Genomic DNA, 15,607 nt, shown 5'->3' with positions numbered 1-15,607 from the left:
AGCATTTATTTGAAATCTTTAATAAAATTATAAATACCTTTGTCATTTTTGATCAATTTAATGTGCCCTTGTGGAATAAAAGTATTACCTTCTTACTAAATCTTACTGATCCCAAACTTTTGAATGGTAGTGTATGTGCACAATATTATGCCACCTTCTAAAACACGTATAACAAACCCATTTAAAATGGTGGATTGGGAAATGTGGACTATAAATATACTTCATTCAACACTACAATATCACAAACAAAAAGTTAATAAAATAGAATATATGTGTACTTTGATTCTTGTCATTAGTTCAGCAGCATGCTAACAGCAAAGCCTGTTGGAATCATTTAGGTTGATTCTTCCATACGAGTCGTGAGGAAAGTAAGTGCTGCAGAAATACTATTTTAGGATGCCGTCTTAAAACGTAGCTGCCTATGTTGGGAGCAGAGAGCAAGGTTTTGGAACAGAGCTGCAGTGTCATTCGGGGAACAGCAGTTGGCCTTGGGAATCACTGAGGCAGGATCAAGTCCTCGTCACCAATTCTAGCTCCAGTGCAGCAAAACAGCCCATTACAGTTGATCATTAATAAAATTGCTTTATCATGACACTAAAGGCCTTCCGGTTGGCAAAGTGCAATAGCTGAATGGACTGTGTTCATTAAGCAGCAATGAAGAGGCTCTTGAAGAGGCCAAACCTTCCTATTCTGGTTGGATTGATAGCACTGAATTATGAGCCTTCGAGTCTCTCCCTCAACCAACCTCACAACAAACCTCATCTCTTTTCTTGTGCCTGTGATGACCAACCACTCTGGACAGCCTTCAACGGCACCAGTCCGACACATTTAATCAATCCCACTGTGGAGCGTATGCTAAAAGCGGCAGAAAAGAGCAAAGAAAAAAATCTGCCTTAATGTGGCCAACCTCTGCCAAGAGAGACGCCCAGTAACTCCCTGCTGATAGTTAAGGAACAGCTGATTGTTGGCATAGGAGGATTACCCTAATTAATGATTTATGCAATTACCAGTAATGTTTTAAGCCTACCTGCACATGCACATTGTAAGGCTGAGTGGATTTATTTGGTCACAGCACCCCCAGCGGAAGATTTAGGAAAAGCTTATGAGTAAATATATATAAATAAAAGGTTATGAGTAAATATATGGTGAAACAATAACCAAATTTCTGTGGGAAAGAGATTGTCGTAGCAAATGCACTGCATATATGATGTGTAGATTTGCGTAAACAGACTTCATTAAGGTTTTTTCGAGAACTGGGTTCTGAATTGTAGGGATTGGACTGAAAGTGATTGAGCCATTTTTTGCAAACTCTGGTGAGGAAAAAACCTGATAATAAAATAGAGGTTCATGTTTAAAACAAGTGTCATGCTTTTACGTCAAAGCCTTTCAAAGATACAGCCTCACATCCTGTGTTTGATCCTCCTAGCCAAATTCCAAGATGTGTTACAAGCAAATGGTTTGGTAAATCAGAACAATTTTAAAAACTTTTGATTATGTTAAACTGTCAGAAATTTGGGGATGATCTAAGAAAAGTTGTATGATTGAAAAGTCAAATTGGCAGAGAATTTATAATTGTGTCACTAAATCCTTCAGTTCAAAGCTCAACCAAATTGCGGGCCAAATTACACAACTTTTTGTCTAGGGGCTGCCAAACCCATAATCCATATATCATAAGCAGAATTTGATAAGATATAATAGATGCCTACACACCTTTAAAAAGGAAGCCACCGAACATTTCCAATACCTTAAAACTAAGCAAATACAATTGAAACGTGGAAAACTAAAAACTACCACCAGTTAAGACTCCTGAAAGTGAAAGATAACCAGTGTGGTGAAAGCACTTCAGAATGCTGAGGCCAGCCGGCTCTCGGCTCAGTTACCCCATGGCTAACGCATAGAGATCGGGCCTCTTCTCTTTCTCTTCCTGGCAGATCTTGTGAACGCGGCACTCCAGAGCCTGGCCCAAGTTCAGCACCTTGGGGTACCAGGGTAGGATCTTGGTGAGCACGATCAGGATGTTGCGGATGTGGGTGTACTCGCCCGTCTCCAGACAGTGGACTGATGCCTGAGGGAAGAATCAGAGCTTTTCTATAGAGTATCGATAACAAAGACACATTTAGACAAAACACAGTCTTATATAAATAGTCTGTAATGCCATTAACGTTCTAAATGAGAACTGCAGAGTTTTTGTGTAATGCATTTCTCATGACTCAATATATCGTGCCACAACACAAACCACTAGGCCAGTGGTTCCCAAACTGGGGTACCTTAAAATAACATTAAAACAGAGCATGTATTTCAGGGCCCAATGCCGTAAAATACATGACATCCAATCAAAATTCCACATCTTCTGTGGTCAAACTGACTAAACCCATTTCCATACAAGCAGCGTGCATATGGGTGCTGAGAGGTTACGTCAGAGTCTGCTGCCTTAGCAGAATGCGCTACATTACTGCCGTTCTCGACAATGTACCTGTAGATTTAGCACTTACTAGCATGAAAAACAAATAGCCTGGCACAGGAGGTGCATGGATCAATTTAAAATTTAAACTTTTGATACAAAACATACCTTTTGTGAGTTCTTGTTTTTAATGTTGATAATATTATAAGAGCAAGAATTTGCACGTTGTGACATTGATTTTATAGAACAGTTCAACAAACAAACAAACGGGTAATATTAATGATGTTCTTCATAATATTGTAAGTATTTACTCTATTTTGCAACGAAATAATAGTTCCAACGAAAGCCACAGCAGAACTACAACAGACACAGCAGTGTTTCATAAATTAATCTGTGGCTTTGAACGAATCGTTTGTGAAAGTCATTGATTCAATGATTCATTCATAAATACAGCTACTTGCTTCGTTACTGAATGAACAAATGATTCGTGACTCACGCATTAAGACTTACCTCCACCTACCTCCACCTACTGGCAGTTTTAGTATGTAAAATAATCACTTTTCATGTTATCATCATCATTGCATATTTTACGATTGAAATTTAAAAAAAAAAAAATTTTATGGTGTAAAAGTATTTATAAAGATAATAAATTCACTGGAAAGTCAATTTAGGGGGCAAATATCACCCTTTAATGATATTTGGTGCAGTCTAAGTGGAAGAGAGGGGGTACGCAGAAGGATGGTAAATGCCTCAGGGGGTACTCCACTCTAAAACGTTTGGGAACCACTGCACTAGGCCATGGCTACAACACTATGGCACTATCAAACATTATCCTTTGAAAACGGTCAAAAAAATGCCTTAAAGGGGTATAAAACATTTGTCAAGAGTGGTGAAACATTTTAAGAATTTTGAATCACCCAGCTTGATAAAATTATATTAGAAATTTGTGTTGTCTGAGGAGTGCAACACTAACTTTAGTCAACTTGTAATGCCATTTGTGGACAACATGCCGGAAATTCTCATAGTCCAGCTGATCTGCTTTGTTCCCTCCGTCGAAACCACTGGCTCGGAAAATAGTCAGGAACCCAGGGTAATTGCCACATTCCTAGAGAAGAAAACCAGAAACAAATAAGACAAAAACAACCAAATAATACCAAAGGTTTCTGACAGGCACATTTAACCTAAAACCTCAAAATATGTAGGGAGAAACACTTAGCTGATAAAAGTATATTATAAAAAATGTGAAATGGAAGATGATTGAGCTTTAAAGACCAGTTTGCTCCTAACGAACACTTAAATACTCTGATCCTTCAAGGAAGGGACACTCTGCCAACTCGTTTTCACAGATACCAATTTAGTCTCAACTAGGATGCGCTAGAGACAGCACTGACAGAATAATTTAACGAGAGTCTAAACTGATCATCAGATGTGAAAGCACACCATACCTTCTCATAGATGGCTCTGTCACTGTGCCATCGAGTCACAGTCTCTAGCATGCAGCACAGAAAACGACCGTAGCGGCGGGACTCGTTCTCCGTGCAGCTCGCTACCGTGTAGATGATGTCAGAAAAAACCTAGATAAGGACAGAAACAGAATGAGAAAGTTGAGCAGGCTGTATGAGAACTACTGCTCATTAAACAATCCCATGATTCTCTGGGCATAATGGAAATACTTCAAACACTTAGACAAAAGCACAACAGAGCAGTACATTAACAAACAGAATCCAAGATAAGCTTTTATCTCTTTGACTGTAGCAACTAGGTCAGTGTATCTTTTGGTCATTAATTTTTTAATTTAATATAGAAATTGGAAAGATTTTTAAATTTTCGCTCAGGGGTAGAAAATGAATAAACAACTTGAATATTTGATCTCTACATGTGGGCGGGAATGAAACACCCCTTTCCTCTGATCGGTCAACCAAACATTAAACCGTACTGTCATCAGATGCAATATCACTTTCCAAGAAGAGATCAGCAAAGACAGTTTGGAAATTCCTATATGAAGTCGAATTCTTGTTTTTCAGTGCTTAACGTTTAACATCATTTGTCAGAAGGTCAATTAAATGTCTTGTTTATTTTTAAACTACACAAGGTTAGTAAACATTTGCAACCTTGTTACCAAAATCTGGGACATGCCTGAGCAGTTTAAACAAAACTAAAATCTGGACTAAAATTTCTAATCAAATTAAAATGCAACAGAATGGTAACAGGGTTGCAGACTGAGGCTAAATTAAGTTGTCACTCAATAGGGACCAAATCGTTTTGAACATATGTTGGTTTGTAGTTAATGAAAACCATATTTCCCATAAAGATACATATATGTTTGATTATTTATTATGTTATTATGCCAATAACTTGAGTAACAATGTTGAAATGTGTAAAAACGTAGAAAATGGAAGTTAATTTTCTTGTGTTCCTATCATGCAATAGAAGGTGTCAATCATATATTGAATATTTTATCTTTTATTTACACAAAATTAGTTGGTTAAAGGGTTTAATCTATAACGTGACACTGCTAAATATTTTTTTGGTAATACAGTGCATAATTATAACTTCAAACAATTTACTCAAATTCAACAAACTGTTATGACGTGTAATTTAAAATGAGATTTTTCATACACCGGTTAGCTAATTGCTTAACTTATTAATTCTCTTTCTTTATTTGTTATTTCTTATTTGTTCTCTTTCTAAAGAAAATGGGATTTGCTTTTTTATTGTTTTAAGAGAAAAAGGAAAAAGAACACCAATTTGTAGCCTATTGATGGAAATTGCCTGTAATGGTTCTGCATACTGCAGTGGACTTACTCTGTCGTAGCAAAGTAGGGTGCAGAAGTTGGGCGTCTTCTGCTGGTGTACCAGCTCCACGAAGCGAGCACAGTAAACTGCGTCAATGGCTGAGAAGACACAGCGGGGGAAGATGCAGAGCTGCAGGAACTTAGTGATGGTTTCATTCTTAGTGGATTCTGAGAACAGAGAGAGAACAGGGTGAGTGAGACACAAAGAGCCTTTGAGCAATGAAGAGATTCTGAGAGAGTTATCTGAAGACTCACTGGCGAGTAACCAGTTGTCTTTCTCCAGTTTGAGGCGATGCAGAACTCTCTGCACATGCTCCAGCTGTTTCTTCTCCTCTTCTTGCAGCTTGTCCTGCAGCGCTGTGCAGCGTTCCTTCTCTTTCTTCTTTTTATTCAGGGGCTGCAAAAGAGAATACCATTTAATGAGCAACATCTGTCTGCAGGAGAGTATATTGTATTGTGTGTTTATAATAATATATTTTTTATATATATTATATATATATATATATATATATATATATATATATATATATATATAAATAAACACACACACACGCACATTGTATATTTCAAATGAGCTTTAAGCTTGCACTGAGTTGAATGGTATGGTTGATTTGCACATTGCATTTAAATCTATTTCACTAAGACAACATTATCTGACACAAAATTGTCAACATTGTGGCTTGTGATAGTGTCAGAAGGATGAAATTATAACAGCTTAAATAAACTAATGCCCGATTATTTAAATGAAATTATTTTCCAGTAAAAGTGTTTGAATTTATACAGTTTTTCCCTGGCAAATATATATAAAAATTTTTTGTTAAAGATAAAATTCACAACTGACTCAAAAACATTGAAGAACTGTTACTTTTAAGTGTGCTTTCAGAAGGCATTGTTGAAAATGCCAATTTGTAAGGTTCATGTCCCACTGCAAAATACAATCCTGTAGGAAACACTGAACTGTTTTGTGACCTTTCAGACCGCGAACTGTCCATGGAGTATAACATTTCCACAAAGCCTATGGTATGTGACTGGCAGCATTACTGATGAAGAGAGCTGTTTAAACTATTATGAGGTACAACTGAAGAACTATTTATTTAAGTCGCGCACACGCTTAACGATTGTTAGGTCGATTATGAATGTAAATTGATATTTATGACTGATCACGCTCAAACACGTCCAGTCAGAGCAAGTTGCGTTCAGTCAGCGATTACAGGCGGTGTTTAAATTCCGCGTGCAAGTATTTAAATCTGCTTCAGTCAAAGGAAACAGTCTTTGTGTGTTGAGCTCAGCCTTAGAATGTTTCAGCTAGTTGTTAAGTATGTCCCTGGCTTTAGTGAGGACAGATCATGGGGCCATGTGACTGCATACTTTACAGTTCAAGCATAAAACTGCCCATATAATTTCATTAGCTGTTTATTATATGACAAACTTCAGCTTCATAGCAGCATTATTACATCAAAATACAGGCTGTTAGTAGAATGACCAGAGTTTCAAGAGCTGATTCTTATATAAATTAAACTTAATGAGAGCAAAAAATAATATACTACTGAACACAATTCTCTACTGAAAAAGGTTAAATAGTATTATAAAAATTAAATGCATGTCATTTAAAGTCCCTGTAAAGTAAATTCTGAGAATTCTTTCTAAACACTTTATAAATGTTACAAATGTATTGCTAAAACACATTACAAAGTGTGTGAATTGAGTAATGCTTAATTGTGAAGTTAGAGCGTTAAACAGTTTTTCACCAAGTCTCTGCTCAGGATTTTTTGGGCGGAGCTAAAACGGGGGTCTAATGACGCACATCGTCCCCCGAGCATAGCCCCTCCCCTAACACTATATAACTGTCGATGACGCACCGAGCGTGGCGCCGCCTCTACAGCGGTTCACTCGCTGTGTCTCGAGCCTATGGTCTCGAGTGTCATTACAGTCACACAGCCCTTTGTACATTTAGCTAGTAATGCCTTTGTCACGCAAATGCATATAACATGGTTGTTATAATATACAATACAGCTCGGTCTTCTTATTTCCTCCCGTCTCGCGGCACCGTCATTTGTCGACTCAAACAGTCCGGCAGTAGGCTACGTGCCCACCAATGAATGTAAGTTACCGAGTTTGCGTATGTTATAATTAGTAGGTAGTCCACAGTAACTCTACTAAAATGTGCAACCCTCAAACGTGATTCTTTTGTTTATATGCATCAGTATGTTTGACTCATTAGACAAGTAAGTTGAGACGGCAGCTCTGGCGAGTGGGTGTGGTTTCAGCGCCGACAGCGGACACGCCCCCAGCGTTTGAGAGCAGAGAGCGCTGCCTATTTTTTCGAGATTTTGATAACTTATTTCATTTACTTGCAGATTTTTTTAATCATTCAAATTTGGCTGGGTGGTTAATAACACATTTTTCTGTGGTGTGAAAAGCTCAAAACACATACTTTAAAATGACTTTAAAGGGACTTTAAGTATTTTGAAAAACAGCTTCAAGTTTAAGTAAATTTATTAATTCAAATAATTCAACAGTAATAAAGCGTTAGAGTAATTGGTTGTCTTGCACCGGTATATGTGATTGCTTTTTAAATATAATTTATTTTTTAACAACAGACAGATCTATTAGGCTGAACTTACACTGCAAGGTCTAGAGCACAGATTCAGGACTGACATCGGTGGCCTGTAAAGCAAACTCTGAGTTTCAGAGTAGATTTAGAGTAAACAAAGCCGAACAATTCCAACCCAGTTTAGATCAGGTTCAGCGGGTTCATTGCGCTTGCTATAAACATTGCCCACATTCACACTGTCAGTTTTTGGGATTGACAACCGCATTTACTTACAGGTGTGAGTCTCAAAGGCCCCATTTACACTGCACGGTTCAAGTGACCCAATTCCAATTTTTTCCTCCCATGTGGCACAGATTGGATATGAGTCACGACCGTGTAAGCAGGAAAAAAGCGCATGGATTCCGATTTTCACAGATCGGTTTCAGGCCTCATCCATATGTGGTTATAAATCAGATATGAATCGGATATGTGCGTTTGCGCCTGCAGTGTAAGCGGACAGATCGGATATTCCCCTGTAAATGTGACTCCTGCGTCATTGAAAAGTGAGGTTTTTTTTAACATTTCGTGGTATAGACATACTTATAACAAACAGAACATCTCTAGTTCACTGGCAGAGTATTCATTTTATTTGTTTGTGTTAAATAAAAGGCGATCTGACGTTGAAATGTGTTGCTCTTGAAATCACACTGAGGGCTCGTTGCCACTGTTGTCAATGACGACGACTCGTGCACAGACGCGCGCGCTTCAGTCCAGTTGTGGAGACTCTATTCGTTCCACACAAACTTGTACCTGCCCTTGATAAACAATCACTGATGAACGCATTGGTTTGAATGACTAAAAAAACCTAGTACAGGACGGCGGATTTGAACCCAGAAGCTGTAACATTCAAACATCTACCCGTACCCCAGTCTTATTCCACTCGCACACTTCAGCTGAGCTGCGGACGTATACTGTCGTGAAGAATTTGTAGCCTATTTTTATGTAAAAAATAATGTACACTAAATTATGTAAACTATTGCATTAAAATGGTTTTTATATGAATTCATGTCAATAAATTAAGCTCAATGTACCATTGAAATTGATTTGTGATGTCATATATGCTATTTTTGGTATGTTTCACCAAGTGCAGTGTAAAAAGGAGACATTGGATACAGGTCACTTTTAAAAGAAATGTAAGCACGTCGTCCAAAAAAAAAAAAAAAATCAGATATGGTCAAAATATTGGATCTGTGCATTAAGACTTGCAGTGTAAATGCGGCCAAAATGTTCACACAGCAACTTACAGTAGCGTCTGGCATACTGTATGAACATGCAGCAAGAGTCAAGCTTGAATTCCTTTACTAGTAACCATAACAACAGTGACCAACGTAATATTAAAGATGGCAACGTCCATAAAACTGAAAAGTGTCATCACTTCTGACATGACAAGAGACTAATTGAACCGTGAGTTCATCCATTCAAACTTCATTAACCAACAGCAACATCAATGTAAACACACTAACTGGAGTCTTTAACCATTGCACTCACGTGTCACGTCCTTTGCGACGCCTCGCGCATGACACAGCATTTGAATTTTGAAAAGAAACAAAACTGACAGGAGCCGCTCCAGTGGAGAACAGTGACTGGATCTAACACCGTAAGATGATGCACAGCTCATATCTCTGTCACTGTGAAACCACACACAAAACACCTTAGAAGAGTGGCTCTCTCACACCGTATGACGTAACAGACAACTAGCTGTCCAGTCCTGTTCCATTGAGCTGTGCATATTATATATATATACATATACACATACACATGACACTGACTGGTCCAGTTTTGGTTGGTGTTTCAGGTCAGTAGTGTAGCATAAGATACCATGGAGATGAAAATGCCAAAAAACAGTTCATGTTCTTGAACCTGAAAAAAAAGTTTAATTAAACTCACTTACCTGGGTAGCTAGCCACTGAAACTGATTTTGTGAAACAGGCAACTGATGCATGCAAATACATGGTAGTGTACATGGGAGAGTTTTGTATAACATGAAGTGTCTCACCATCTCTGTATTTTCATCAATGGCCTTGATCTGCATCTTAAGCTTGTTGACCTCCCGGTCGTAGGCATTGTGCGGTACCGCCAGGTCGTACATGGTGAGAGACCAGAAGGTGGCATAGAACTGGGGTCGAAGATCATCCCACACTTTGGGCAAGTGAAGAGAGACGACAGCCTCATGAACAGGGGACATAATCTGCTCACAGGCTGCAATGTACTTATGGACCTTCTGCTGCTGCCGGTTGCCCTTCTCTGCCTTCTTCAATTCGTCATACTTGGACTGATGGGAACACAAAAGACAGCAGGCTAGCTTTATAATTCACTCAAGCACAACAAACAGACCTGAAGATGTGCATACACAGAGGCCTGCACGTGAAATTAGGGGGTGGTAAATCTTGTTAGAGGTGAAGAAAGACGGGGTTAACTTTACGTCACCCTGGAGAGCTGTAGCGTGGGTCTAGCGTTGTGGGAAAACACAATGAGCTCTGTATGAAATATTCATTAGGCAGCCAGTGTCATATAAGAGTAATAATACTGCAAAATAAATAAATAAATAAATTACATTTTACTGCACTATGAGATTTGTATTTAGGCAAGAGCAAAGCATTGTGGTAATATTGCATTTTAAAGACTATTAAAGACTCTGCATGTTTCAATTGTTATTGTCTTACAACATTTTTACATTAATCACACCTTTGTTTGAGAAACACCAAACAATGATATATTGTTTGTTGAGAGATGAATATATGTGGTAATTGTAAAATTTCAAAGCCATTGTGTTAAATGTACAGAGAACGTGATGATGATGTATTGCTTGCAACCTTATGAGCTGCCACCTAAACAGCACTTAAAGGGTCGTAAAAACATTTTTTTAAGATGTGAACATATGTACAGTCTGCACATCAATGAAAACACTAAAATCACTCAAAGACGTTAACCAAAAAGTGGAAACTGTTTGCGTTTTTCTGAGAAATTTAAAGGGGTGGTTGCATGCGATTTCACTTTTTTAACTTTAGTTAGTGTGTAATGTTGCTGCTTGAGCATAAACAGTATCTGCAAAGTTACAGCGCTGAAAGTTCAATGCACACGGAGATATTGTCTTTTAAAGTTAAGGCAGTTTATTGCCTACAAAAACGGGTGGTTTGGACTACAACGAGCTTCTTCCCGGGTTGGTGACATCATAAACCCTTGCTATTAACAAACACTGCCCCCGGGAACACGCAACAAAGTGGGCGAGGCCATGTGGCACAGCATAATGAAAGTGGAAGAGTTGTTTACACCGAACGCGCGCTGTGCGACGCGGCGCATCAAAAGATATAGAACCCATTATTATCTGTGATATTTTCTACACTGGATGCGGTGCTGAAAACAGCTTCCTGAATCTACACAAGTTTAATGCTGGATTTACACAAAGACTTTTACTGAAAGATGAAGCAGTTCCCACTTTAAAAGCAGAAGCTGCTGTTTATCAGCCCCAAACTGTAAGTACGTTTTATTGTTTGTCTCTTAAACATAATGTTATAGTTCTGTTGCTATTTTTAATGCATCTAGGACGTATACAAAGAGCAACTCGTTTTTGCTAGCCAGTTAGCTAAATTCTAGTGCAACAAACACCAACAAACTTCTATGTTCATAGACAAACAGTTGTTCATGCTATAAATTAAACGCTACCTTTACAAAAATGCGACTACTCAGGCATGTATTTACTACAGTAAAGCTTTAATCAGGATAAAACTGTATATTGAAAGCTAACAAACAGCAGTGACAGCTTATCTAAACACTTTGACACAAATACTAAATGAAATACCATTCATAAACATCTTTCAAAAGCCGCGATTGCAGAGGTTCTACTTTTTACTCTTCATCTGGGTCTGATTTGGCTCAATTTGATACAGCAATGTAGGCGCTATTATTTACTTTCCACCTAAGCGCGTAACTACGAATGGTAAGGGGCGTGGCGTTTCCAGACGCTTCAGCGAATCACTACAGACTGGGCCAGTAACCAACCTGCTGACCAATCTGAGCACATTGCGTATGTCGGAGGGAGTGGCTTCATAGAAGCAGGAAGTCAAACGAGCCGTTCATATGACAGTGGAAACAGAGGTGTAGAATTAAGATAAAATATATGAAAAATACAGCATTTAAAAATAACGAAGCATTAAGACATGTTAAACTGTACCCCCAAAACACAATCAAGGCTAGAAAAAAAACATGTAACCACCCCTTTAATTCTTCCGGGTTGAAGAATCTTTTAACCCAATCACTGCACTCTATTGCGCATGAGATCCCATTACAGTGGAGAATTCAAACATGTAACAACATGCGGAGCACGCATGAGAGTGGTTTCAACGCGGAACACCGTGATCAGTTTAACAACACTCGCAACTAGGTAGTGTTTTTTGAAAAGAACCGGAACCATGCAAGATTTCTAAGTTTCGGTTCTGAAAACGCTTCTGGTGTGATGGGTGGTCGAAGTGTGGGGAGCGTATCCTTTCATAGAGACGTCTCATCATGAATATTATAGCAATGAATGCACTGAAAGCCATCGCGCAGCGCTACTCATATACGCAAGATTTCAATAGAGAGAGAGAAAGAGACGTGCCCAAACCTGCACGATTAATCTTTAAAAGATCGCGTTCTCGATTTCATCACCCACATGATCGCCCCTGTATATTAAACCTTTGACAAAAGTAAAATCGCAACATTCAAACCTGCGTTCGCGCTGCCGTTGATCTGAGGAGAGTTGTAATGTGTATATAAACAGCTTCACAAACAATCTTTTCAAAAGCACAGTATCATTATTTCTGCGTGACAAATAGGCCTATTCCAACTATAACAGAAGTATACAAAAGTTTATTATTCAGATAGAAACGCTGATGTTTATGTGTAATAAATTACCTTCTGTTCTGAAAGTGATGACTGTATCGATTGCATTGTTACGCCACTAGGTGGCAACAAATTTACTGTTAAAAATGTGTCTATCAATGAATCATTATGTCAGAAAAGTCTTTATGAATCCAACTTAAAAAAAAAATATTCTGTTTCACATGTCTGAATCTTACAAATTTGTTCAAGCATCTTATCTAATTTGTGGTAACACTTTATAAGGTTCATTTATGAACTAACCATCAGTAATACCTTTGTTACTGTATTTTTTAATCTTTGTTAACGTTAATAAAAATACAGCCGTTCAGAGTTTGTTCATGTTACTTCACAGTGCATTAACTAATGTTAACAAATACAACTCTTGATTTTAATAATGTAAATGTTGAAATTAACATTAACAAAGATTATAAATGCTGTAGAAATGCAGTTATTATTAGTTTATGTTAATGTAGTTAACTAATGTTAACTAATGATAATAAACCTTATTGTAAAGTGTTAGCGAATGTGTTGTGATTAACAGTTTGTTAAATTAATTTTACACAAAAGGACTGTTTGAGTCGATTATTGTGCATTTTTGCCTTACTACTATTTTTTAATAGTTGTTTAATTATTTTAAATGGAACCGAAACCGTTAGGCAGAACCGGAATCGGAACCGGAAAATTTCTCACGATTCCCAACCCGCAACACGGATCAAAGATCATCCTATACTGATTGGAGTAAGCATGTTTCAAGGGTTTATGGACATATTTTACATACTCTAGTGCTCTAAACATGAACCAGCACTGTGTATGGGCATATATTTAATCACGTCTTTTTTCAAATGAAATATATGTGCAAGTAAGGACACTAATACAGCCGTACTTCCTTCTTTGTGACAATCAGGTCTGCGAAACAGAATGTTGTGAAGCGTGTCAAGTCCCAGAGTAACCAGGGTATTTCTCCATTTCTATAAGCGCCACCTACTGTCAGAGAGTGATTCTGCATTTTCATTCAGCCATTCTTAGCACTGGACTGACCAATGCTAAAACAGGACAGAATATTCATGCCGAATATTCATGTCAGTGTGAACCAACCTGTACAACATGTATCCATTTGCAGAGTAAACATTCCCAGTATGCATTGTATTAAAAATCATCCAAGATAGCAGAATAAATCTGTTGAATATAAATTTAAGTTGTGTCCCAAATAACACACTATGAACTTCAAATTCACACACTAGACAGTTCGGTGCATAATATAAGATTATTTTGTCATCCAGCATTGGTGTCTGATAGCACCCCACTTTTGGCTACGTAATTAAGTGCCCAACACTCCACACATTTTTTCCTGTTAATTAATTAACATCTGAATATTTGAAGTGCGCTTTTTCCTCACTGGAATTTCCAGTGTGAACATTCTACTCAGAATATTTATACTAAACAACATAAAAAATAAAATTAAATAAGTTTGTAAGTGTGCAAATTGGGACACTTATACTTTATTTTGGCAAAGTAAAAAATAAAAAAAAAAAAAAAAAAAAAAAAGCAGCTAACTAGTATTTTTATGTTTGAAATATTGATTAATTCATTAGCTTAGCAAACATGCTAACATCAAGCTACAATTAAATAACTGGAAGTGTTAGAAGTACATGTCATGCGTTTCATGTGAGAAGTGCTATTCATGTTAAGAGAACCTTAATTTGCTGCCTTTGTAGAGCATATCAAATCCATTTTGGTTAGGATTCTGTCTTAAGACGGTTTCTGACTATGGTTGAAAACCACTGCACTAGGGTGTGAAAGAGTTTGGTTTGATCACTCACCAGAATCTGATGGGCATACATGGGCCGAGACAGGAAGAAGGCAGCATCGTGTGGAGTGTGAAGCTGGTTGCAGAGGACATCGACTGACGGCACCCTTTTGATGTAGTCTTCTGTACTGAGGTTAGATGCCAAAAAGCCACCAAACTGCACAAGTGTGTCATGACACTTTGGGGAAGAAGCAGAAAGAGGAGCATCCATCATTAAAACATCTCTCCCTCTGGTCCACATTTGTATCCCAGCCAAATGCAGATGCTCTTAATAAATCCTCAGGTCGCTCATTTATTTGGGGAACTGCACCTCGCTTTATTAAAGCCATTCATCACAGGCTCTCCATCGGAATCGATGAGATGCACAGTAAAGCAATTTAGTGGGAGCGGGACACTGGGGAGAGATTCCTGAGGAAGGGAAGTATGGTCTGACCACTGGGTCAACTACCCAAACATACCCATACAGCTGTTTTACTACCAAAGTTAGAGACCTAACATAGAACATAGTTTCAGACTGGAGTGTGCATCATGTGTCAATGTCTCAGATAGCAGCTCAGAGCAGATGAAGGCAAAAGAGGTTTAACTATCAAGAATCAAATTTAGTCTGCATCATAAGCATAAATACACAAAAAATGTTTGAAGGGCTGGCTTTAATTTCTGGAAGCCAGAATGCAAAGTCATATATGCTGCTACAAATGCTTCCAATGAAGATTTGGTCTGGATTTCCGAGACCAATTAGTAGTGAGTACACAAGCTTCAGCATGTATCTTCTGCTTTGTTTTAAGAGTATTATCAGATTTTCCCATATATAAATTATTGTTGCACATTTTCTGATTTGATTGCAATCTACAAGCTCTTGATTCTATTTATTTGGCATTTGTATCACATTTGATTCAATTCAGATGATATCACCTGAGTTTTTTGAATGGTTCACTGAAAGGACCTGCTCAAAGGAGTCATTTGTTTATGAGCTGGACTACAGTGCTTCTGCTGTATGTTTTTGATTCACTAAAAAGAACCTTTTTGCCATTATTTGGGTAAAATATGACTTATTTCGCCATGGCTGTAGTTTCAGCAGCAGGAGTGTGCTGACACTGAAAAGTAGTGCAGGAAATTAAGAAATATCTATCTTGGGCTTGTAAGAATCAATTAAG

General features: G+C 37.9%; 1 protein-coding gene across 2 annotated transcripts in view; it reads right to left on the bottom strand.

Moving 5' to 3' along the window:
• The window catches only part of thoc2 (THO complex 2), a 108,102-nt gene that overhangs the window by 26,610 nt on the left and 65,885 nt on the right, over positions 1-15,607 (bottom strand). For both annotated transcript variants that reach the window (XM_067387932.1, XM_067388817.1), the window contains exons 22-28: positions 14,467-14,631; positions 9,786-10,061; positions 5,452-5,593; positions 5,207-5,364; positions 3,847-3,975; positions 3,375-3,506; positions 1,881-2,065 (exon numbers count right to left, since the gene is read on the bottom strand). In XM_067387932.1, the coding sequence (XP_067244033.1) occupies positions 1,881-2,065; positions 3,375-3,506; positions 3,847-3,975; positions 5,207-5,364; positions 5,452-5,593; positions 9,786-10,061; positions 14,467-14,631 (1,187 nt within the window). The remainder of the gene's footprint in view (positions 1-1,880; positions 2,066-3,374; positions 3,507-3,846; positions 3,976-5,206; positions 5,365-5,451; positions 5,594-9,785; positions 10,062-14,466; positions 14,632-15,607) is intronic.

This window comes from Chanodichthys erythropterus, chromosome 1 (assembly GCF_024489055.1).
Source record: "Chanodichthys erythropterus isolate Z2021 chromosome 1, ASM2448905v1, whole genome shotgun sequence".
Taxonomy (NCBI): domain Eukaryota; kingdom Metazoa; phylum Chordata; class Actinopteri; order Cypriniformes; family Xenocyprididae; genus Chanodichthys; species Chanodichthys erythropterus.
The sequence above is the reverse complement of the archived record's forward strand: the minus strand, read 5'-3'. Positions and strand labels throughout refer to the sequence as shown.